Raw genomic sequence first — 9,668 nt, 5'->3', positions numbered from 1 at the left:
TTCTTCAGTTCTTGCTGGTTTTTTTTTTTAGCTCTCCATTTTACATCATCTCAAATATTTTTTCTTTTTTTCCCCCCTTTAAATTAATCATTTTAACAGCCCACTGTGTATCATTAGAAGTTCACAGCAAGCTTACAACCTACTCCATCCCCCTCAAAGGAAAAATGAAGCTGGCAAACACAAAGGTAATGGCACAATGTATTTTAAGCCTAACAGCAGCAAAACATTTTTTTTTCCCTTTAAATATTGATCAATGAATTGAGTATTTTTAGTTTTAGTTGTCTTCTGATGCATCACAGAAATGGTAACTTTTTTTGCCAAGATAGTCATAATCCCAGTAATTTCTTGGGCCTATTTATGAAGTACTATTCCTCTTTGTTAAAATAAAATCAAAACTATCAAGTCCTTCACTCAGTGTTACAGCAACACAAATGAGAAAAATCCCACACTCATCATTACAAACCTGAACCTTCTGTTGGTGCTACATTAGCAACAGGTGTTCCTAGAAGTCAAAATAAAGACATATACAAGACAAGAATAGGATGCTGTGATCCATTCCATCTTCTAAATCACTAAAAATTCATATGTAATGCAGATAGTGCCTATCTTCTATTTGGCAAAAATGCACTTCATCTTTATTATGACACAAAGCTGCTGATGACATATGTTGATCCATGTCTGTAATTGGACTACAGCTACTACAGAAATGGTTTTACATTATAACCATGCAAGTTTGTTGCAACATTCTTGGCTAGTCATTTATACATTTTTCTAATACAATCAATATTCTCTTTTCACAGTTTTCCCCAGACAGAGATAGAATAATTAATGCCTAAAACCCCTCTTTTAGTTCCTGCCAGGGGACTCAAAGCAGGATTCAAGTCCAGCAGGACTCACTGGCACAGACTTACAGACTCTGTAACCTGTCATACATTTCCATGACACACAGACATACTGTGTTCAACAATATCATGGAACTATTTTGCATTTCCTGTGGGACATATTATTCAAGGCCATACTCACCGTTGTAAAGCAAGCACAACATGCATTTATTTTCAGTTACAGCCCCTGAATCTATTTATGTTCTGCTGTCTTTCCCTTGAGGAAGAGAGGTCTTCCCCCACCTCTTCCTCTGCTTACTAGGGCAAATGAGTGTAGACTCTGTCAGCCAGGACAATCTGCACAAGACCACTACTCAATTTTCTCTTAAGGCAATAGTAAGATATTATTAAGATGTCATATGAGAGGTCAGAGACAGACACAACTTTTAATACTAACACATGTACTATACTTTTTAATAGGGCCTGTAGCAATAGGACAAGGGGTAATGATTTTAAACTAAAGAGGGTAGATTTAGACTAGATATAAGGAAGAAATTTTTTACACTGAGGGTGGTGAAACACTGGAACAGGTCGCCCAGAGAGGTGCTAGATGCCCTATCCCCGGAAACATTCAAGGTCAGGTTGGATGGGGCTCTGAGCAACCTGATCTAGTTGCTGGTGACAGGGCTGGAAGGCATGTCCTATGAGGAATGGCTGAGGACTCTGGGTTTGTCTACTTTGGAGAAGAGGAGGCTGAAGGGCGACCTCATTGCTCTCTACAGCTTCCTGAGGAGGGGAAGTGGAGAGGGAGGTGCTGATCTCTTCTCCCTGGGATCCAGGGACAGGACGCGTGAGAATGGTTCAAAGCTGCACCAGGGGAGGTTTAGAGTGGACATTAGGAAGAATTTCTTTACTGAGGGGGTGGTCAAACACCGGAACAGGCTTCCTAGAGAGGTGGTTGATGCCCCAAGCCTGTCTGTGTTTGAGAGGCATTTGGACAATGCCCTTATGTGCTTTAACTTTTAGTCAGCCCTGAAGTGGTCAGGCAGTTGGACTAGATGATCGTTGTAGCTCCCTTCCAACTGAAATAGTCTATTCTATTCTAGTTGAAGATGTCCCTGCTCATTGCAGGAGGGTTGGACTAGATGACCTTTAAAGGTTCCTTCCAACCCAAACCATTCTATGATTCTATGTACAACATGAGTATTTTGATTGCACTATATTTGAAAGGTTGAGTGCAGAGCCAAAAGGAAGAAAACAGAAGGATGGCAGCCCACAAGAGCAGGACAATGGTAGAGTCAAGAGTCAGAAGAGAGGTGAAGAGCAGCACGGTGAAGAGAAGATGAGGTAGGGGAGAGGCGAGAGGCAGACAAGAATTGCAGAGGAACGATACAGCAAGGCTGAAAGCCAGGCAGGAGTCTACAACAGAGGCTTTGCAACATATAGACTCTGTCCAGTCAAACACACCCCTCCTATAGAATTTGGGTTGATACCCTGAAACCTAGAGTCTTTACATTCCTCTACTACTAACAATGGAGAAATTCACTAGAAAACTGCTTCTTGCTGTCTTTATTTCTGACCTAAGCATGCACTATGTACAACTACCTGTTATGTAGCCTGCTCAGGCAGTAAAGATCTATGCAACATAGCTGAAGTTGGCATCGTGGTGATATAGCTGAGGGTAGTGTAATGTTGGCATTAGCAGAAGTGAAAGGGCAATGATCCCAAATGATAAATTTCTACTGGAAGACGATACAGAGAAATTCACTTACAGAAGTATTAGAATGACATTAAGGCTGCAAATTCAAGAAGTCAAAACTATATAATGCTATTTAAATGATTTACAGATTCATCATTAAGAACAAGCATAAGCTAGTCTTGAGTTCCTGCATAGTGCAAGTCACATAACATATCTGAATTTTCTTCTGTGAATCAAAAAAAAAATATCTTATATGTAAGCCAGCTATATTACACTGAGATTCTTCAGGGTCTTTATTAAATCACTGCTGTCACTGTTAAAGTGTGTGCTCCTTCTTTTGCAGTGTGAGTTATCACAGCACCAACTTCCACTCATTGAGTGTTATTAGACTCCACCCAGCATGTTGAAGAGTTCCCCTTTATCCTACTCCACTTCCCTACACAAGCTCCCTATAGTTAGCTTACATCATATCACATACTCTGTGGGGCTGAGGTAGTGATGGAGTGGGGGAAGGAGTTATGTAGACTGCTTATTTGCACCTACTTATCTGAGTTTGATTTGGTATTTCAGTGGCTGTCTTTGGCTTGTAGTGAGTCACCCTTTACATAAAAGTTTAAGATACTTGCCTCACCTTATCCTCTCCAACAACACTACCTCATTCAGCTTTTTCAACCCATGTACTTTCCTTTAAAAACCTAAACACATTTTGAGCCTGATCATTAAAATCTTTCCACAGTCACTCTTACCAATCACGTGTGTGTGTTTTGACAGGACAAGGCTGGGGAACAGGGGAAAAAGCTTACATATGAAACTAAGTACACATCATCACAACAATTTTTTCATAATTCAATAATTCAAATAATCTTCCAGGAGTATTTTATTTCTTCCATCATTATTAAGCTATCTCCTTAGTCCTGGAAGCAGTCAAAAGCCCTGAAGCTCCAACTCTTTTCTTTGACTGCAGTGTCAAATAACCAGCATTTCAGTTACTAACTAGCTGCTAATTATCTGTTGCAACTAACTACCTGTAGTTAATACATGCCTCTATTTTCTCAGGCACTTCCCATTTCTAACTAAGCATAAGACTACAGCAGTACTCTTCAATAACAGTACTATCTTCCTATAAGCAAAGAACCAGCTGCTTTGTTTTCTTTTCTGCTTTTACAGGAAGACCCTGCTAACCTCTGTACCAGACTGAGCTGCTTACTAGGTCAAACCAAAGACTGAAACACATTGCAGTGTGCCCTGACTAGAGACAATTTCATTTTCCACTAACAGGGTCATACCCACTCCTCACCAAGAATTGCTTGCTCCTGGGTTAGCTCCTGGAAGCGTTCACGCATATTCTCCAGCTCCATAACAAGGCGACGCTCTGATTCCTCTTTCAGGTTCAAGGCCTCTTCCAATGCAGCTTTTTCTGCAACATAGCCTTCGATAATGCCTAAAATTCCAAGTCAGAATGCAAATAAAGCAGTAGACAAACTCATCTATTGGAAAAAAAAGCAGCTCGAAAACATGAATAAACAATTTTATGCAAACAATGGAAGGTGACATAGAAAGGAAGACATGCAAGACTACTTAAATTTACACCTTAGCTAGGCTTTTTGAAGCATTTTAAGGAATAAAGTGTACCAATTAATGTATTCTAACAGATTTTATGAGGCTGCCATGTCACAAAATGTCTCCAAACACGTGGAACATATATGAGGATTGTTAAGCCTTGATGGCCTGGGATGACCTCACAACACAGGACAGCATGATACATCCTCTGCTGGGGGCTGAAGTTCAAAGAAACAGAATCTCCAAAAGTAAGATCAAGCGTTAGATTCAGAGCCCAAGAAATCCAGGAATGATTCACAGAAAAAAAGGAAACAGGATTTTGGAAAGACCAAATAAGCCTAAAGGAATATGACTGAGAAGAGGAATGGAAAGCAGATGCCATGATTAGGGAGAGAAGCTCAACTTGAAGGACACGGAAACCCTCAAAGATTCTCCCACATAAAGAAGACCTCAAGTCGTAATCTTCACAAAGTGGAATTAGACTGACGATATGCAGTCTGTGATAGCGTTGAGACCAACAGCCTCAGCCTTTCTGTCTCTTACAGAATCTCTTTATGCCTGCACTACTATCAAACATTGCTCTAGTTCATGCTGAACCCTTCCAAGGTCAGACAGGTGGGCTGATTTACACCGGGAGTATATGTTCTTTTCAATAATCCAAGCTCCCATGTTTAGACATGCAGGAACACAAACTGCTGTTTTAAAAAATTATGGTATTTTTCACACACAGTCAATGGTATAAGTATAGGACTAAGCACTATCACACTTGCTCCAGAGAAATGCAATTCTGATGAAGAGAGCTTAGTAGATTTGCAAGAGAAGACCCAAGCTTCAAGTAATTTAGTAATCTGAAAGGCAGAAAATGGATTATAGACAGGCAAATCAACAACAGACGACACAAAAGCGTATCATAGATATTTGGAAGAATGAGCTATGAGTAAATGACACTGAAATCTCTTCCTATTGGTTTCTTTTTCTTACCCTCTGCTTTATGAAGCTCTAGTGCCAGCTGATTCTTGGCCTCACTTTCCTCGCTGAGGCACTCCATTAGTTCCTGGTGCTGACTAACTACTTGGGCAGTTTCCTGATTTTGGCGGCTGAATTCTTCTTCAAATTGCACATGGTTTTCATGCATTTTCTCCAGCTAAAAGTAAACAATTTCCCTAGCATCAGATCTTGGATGCACATGCAATGTAACAATACTACAGACATTTAAACAAAAACCCTCATAATTTTTTATAACATTTATGCATTAAGGTCCAGGTTTTGAATTTTCATTTTAGGACTAGGTTGACTTTGGCCAAAACCCCTGGACACTTTGGCGACTCCCTGTACCTGTATTTTTGCCACAAATCTTACTTAGGTACATAAGTTTCTTTACTGTGCGTAAAGAGAGATACCTTCCTGTTGGCTAAACTGCTCAGCTTGACACTTCCTGAGCCACTTGAAATTCAAAGCATCCTCGCACTTAAATTCTTCAAGAGATTCATGCATGTCTAACAGACAGTGAAGTCAATACATCATCAGGTTTCCAAGGTATGGCACTGGTTCTCTGAGACTATGTATCTTGCATTCCTACATGCAGTGTCTCAAGTTCAAAGGAAAGGAATAGAGGAGCCCCATTCCCATTTAGTTTATACTTAGCTTATCCCAGTGGATAGAACATTTCACAGATGTAAGCAAAGTATGCTTGAATGCAGCTGATAAAGGTGACCTAGAATCTAGACTGGCCATGGCTTGGGCAAGTGCTTTAACCACAAGTTAGCTACATGCTAGTGGAACTGGCACCAGTACCCAGAAGTCCAAACTTAAGTTTTTTTTTTTTTTTTTTTTTTAAGATGGTGAATATACATTTCACCATCCCAGACGCACCATTTGGACGCTTATCTCCGGGTTGCACAAAATACCTGATGAGAAGATGAATTTCAGATATATTCCTTCCCTTCAGATTTTCTTTTAAGTTCGGGGCTTCTTTACTCAACAAACTAATTACTGTAGCACTAAATTCAATCCTCTAAATGTATACAGGACTTGGGCATCTACCTCAGATTTACAACTTCTCTTCACAAAGCTGAATGTCTAGACACTGCAAAACTCAGTATGGAAATACTCAAATTCTTTTATGATACTGAGTTCAGCTCCTTTTATCACAATTAAGCAGTATATAATTACAAGGATGTTTGCTTGTTGCTATCTACATATTCCGAAAACATTTAAACATGGGACTGAGTTTTCTTGAACCTCCTTATCAATGGTGAAGAAGCACTGATGTGAAGTGAGATAAAAAAACCCTCAAATCCCCTTAACTCTTGGTCTCCTGAAGTTACCAAATGCATCTAAAATCCTAGTTTAATCTAAAATCTACTTAAGGCAACCAACTTATAGCCTTCCTACAGGATCTGCTAGGAGAATAAAAAAAGTCGTTAAAGTCTCATTTATAAGAAATGATCAAATAAGGGCAAAATCTTCATTGTAAGAAGGAGGGAATGCACATGCCTCCCTATACTGATAAACAGATTTTGTCTGAATACATGACAAGTTCTTTTTAGCATCCAGTCCTACAGGGTGCTAAATACACAAGCCTTAAAACAGATTTCATATTAGATGTATAATTATACATCTACACAGATTAAAAAGTTTTACTTGTTTAGTTGATTCTGTAACCAGTTCCAGAAGTCTCTCCACTGCAGTGCGCAAACGATGACCAATTTTCAATATCATTTCTTCATTTTCACATGCCAATTCTGGCTTTGCAAAAACACTTTCACATAAGTATTGGCTCAAGTCAGACCCCTCGTCAGTCACTGAAGACAGCTGGTTGTGTTCTGCAAGAGTTTCATCAAGCAGCTCATCTACTGAAAACAAGCAAGCTATTTAAAAACACAGAAAAATGATACAGAACTGGCCACTCAGACAACAACTGACATCAGTGACATTGGTTGGTCCTGAAGATGTATTACAAGGTGAAAACTTGTACACATCAATAACTCAATGTTGACAAATCAAGACAGTCTTTCACATCATTTGGAAATATTGTGCTATACATCAGGGCCCGAAACTCTGCATGCACCAAGTTCAGCTTTCCTGCCTTATAATCCATTCAGCCTTTTCCAGTAACATTCTAGTATTTGCACTATTAAGAGAATTAAAACGAAAGAACGCTGATAGACACTATCTTAAGCATGGAGCAACTTTGAAGGAGACACAGAAAACACTGCAACAAGACATATCCCCTTTCTGAACCTCATCCATATAAAAGGAAATGAAAAGGCGTTTTTCAAGAACGTGAATTGACTACATCCAGTTATGCAGATTTGTACTCACCTTTTTCTAGGTGATGTTTTTCTTTTGCTTTGAAATACTGCATGAATCCCATTTCTTCCATAATACTGTGACTTTCTCTAGAATCTCCAGAAGCCAGACTGTCATCAAGGCAAAGACCAATCTTGCTACAGATAAGGTCCTCAATAGCTATTGTGGCCTTCACCAACTCCATAAGCAATCTCAAAAGATGCTGATAAGATTCCTGCAGTTTTTTCCTAGAACAAAAGCATATTGAACACTTCAAAAATTCCATGCACTTGATTTAAAAGATACTTTGAACCTACTGAAAAACTGACAGTCTAAAATGGATATCTTGCCATAGTTTGACAGTTATCAGTGAAGATAATTCAGATGACTCACAAAAAACCAAGGCCATTTTCACAGAGCAGACTCAGCAAAAAAACTTTGTCTTTTCCACAGTTAGATGGAGAGATCACACTGCAGTCACAAGCATTTCAGGCTTCCACATCTGTGGAAGCACCAGTAGGGAGAACGCTTTTACTAGTATAGTATCTGTGACATCAAAATAACTAGGGGTGTTCTGGCAGAGTAGACAACAAAAATTGTAATTATGAAAACATTTTAGGTTTAAGAAAAACAGTAAGCCAGTTTCTTAAAGGTGAGAGGGAATTCTTCTAGAAGCTTATTCAGCACGACGGCTTCTCTAACCCACACATTCCAATGACATATCAAACCAATCCACATCGCACTGAAAGGTTTCTGTGACCAAGAGGCTTTCACCATTTCCTAGCTTTTTCCAAGATTATAGACAGTGGAACCCCCAAAACACCAAAGTCTCCATCAGACCACAAGAAAACAAGGAAGAAAAAAAAAAAAATCTTGCTCTCCATATCAAGATAGGTTGGTAATTAAAAAACCCTCAAAAAAACTTGCAAATAAAACCAATATATCATCATCCTACACTATTAATTTGAGCTGGCTTAATTTTGCCTAGTTATTGACTTCTTTATGAAAAGTGAGAAGACAAGCAAATAAAAAACCAACCACTAAGCATTACGTAACCCAAGATGTACAAACCTTTCATCCTTGGATTGCTCAATATCAGACCTCAACATGGATACCAAATTCCCTCCTTCTTGGTTTTCTCTGTCCCGCCGCTGAAGGAATGTCTCCAGTTCAGAGTTGGTCTCCTCTATTTCACGGTTTAAAGACTCCATTTTCTTTTCCAGCTGTGGAAAACACAGTAACAATGCAATGTAGTCGATCATTTTGCCTAAACGACAAACTTCACGCAATGATCTTACCCTTCATCACTTTGTATATATTCACACAATCATCGTCTGCTGTTATGCAAATTTGTTTCTGCAAGTACTAGAAATGAAGGACAGCAGAAAGACTAAAATGAATGGTTATTTTTTTTAGTTCTGCTTTTCTGATGTTGATTTTGCTTCAGGGAGCTGCCTTACTTGCATTTCAGACTCAGTACATACAAGCAATGCAAAAAGCTTGTAAAAACTTTGCATCATGCTTTAGTTTGCTCTTAGTTTGCTTTCATTGTTATGCCTCAAAGACACAAAGCAATGTCCTAGCATAAGTTTTGACACTGTAGCACACAAACCTGAACAGCAACCTGATCCAGTACCATCAGTGCCAGCTAACTTTCTTCTTTGCTTTATAAGCTCTGCCTGAAAATAAGTTTCTAGAAAAATGTCTTCTCTCCTCATGTTTATATGTTCAGATGACACCTCCATCCCATTAATATATATATACACACACACACCCCTGACCCCTAGATTTTGCTGCCAAACAAATCAGTACTATTTTGTTAGAAACTTTGTCTCATAAGTATGCCAACAAATTAGTCAAAATATCTATTTGGGAGTGTCCTGGTTTCGGCAGGGATAGAGTTAATTTCCTTCCTAGTAGCTGGTACAGTGCTGTGTTTTGGATTTAGGGTGAGAACAATGTTGGTAATACACCAATGTTTTAGTTGTTGCTAGGTAGTGCTTACGCTAGTCAAGGACTTTTCAGCTTCCCATGCTCTACCGACTGAGAAGGCTGGAGGTGCACAAGAAGCTGGGAGGGGGCACAGCCAGGACAGCTGACCCAAACTGGCCAAAGGGATATTCCATACCATATGATGTCATGCTCAGTATATAAAGGTGGGGGAAGAAGGAAGGGGGGGACGTTCGGAGTGATGGCATTTGTCTTCCCAAGTAACGCTTACGCATGATGGAGCCCTGCTTTCCTGGGGATGGCTGAACACCTGCCTGCCCATGGGAAGCAGTGAATGAATTCCTTGT

General features: G+C 39.5%; 1 protein-coding gene across 2 annotated transcripts in view; it reads right to left on the bottom strand.

Moving 5' to 3' along the window:
- Window positions 1-9,668, bottom strand: part of PCNT (pericentrin) — a 105,175-nt gene that overhangs the window by 53,358 nt on the left and 42,149 nt on the right. The window contains exons 25-30 of one of the 2 annotated variants that reach the window (XM_019473082.1): window positions 8,443-8,594; window positions 7,405-7,619; window positions 6,724-6,935; window positions 5,062-5,224; window positions 3,818-3,961; window positions 464-502 (exon numbers count right to left, since the gene is read on the bottom strand). In XM_019473082.1, the coding sequence (XP_019328627.1) occupies window positions 464-502; window positions 3,818-3,961; window positions 5,062-5,224; window positions 6,724-6,935; window positions 7,405-7,619; window positions 8,443-8,594 (925 nt within the window). The remainder of the gene's footprint in view (window positions 1-463; window positions 503-3,817; window positions 3,962-5,061; window positions 5,225-6,723; window positions 6,936-7,404; window positions 7,620-8,442; window positions 8,595-9,668) is intronic. The other variant, XM_019473083.1, reaches the window with a different exon arrangement.

This window comes from Aptenodytes forsteri, unplaced genomic scaffold (genome assembly GCF_000699145.1).
Source record: "Aptenodytes forsteri isolate BGI_AS27 unplaced genomic scaffold, ASM69914v1 Scaffold198, whole genome shotgun sequence".
Lineage (NCBI taxonomy): Eukaryota > Metazoa > Chordata > Aves > Sphenisciformes > Spheniscidae > Aptenodytes > Aptenodytes forsteri.
Note: the sequence above shows the minus strand (reverse complement) of the source record. Positions and strands in the feature narration are given on the sequence as shown.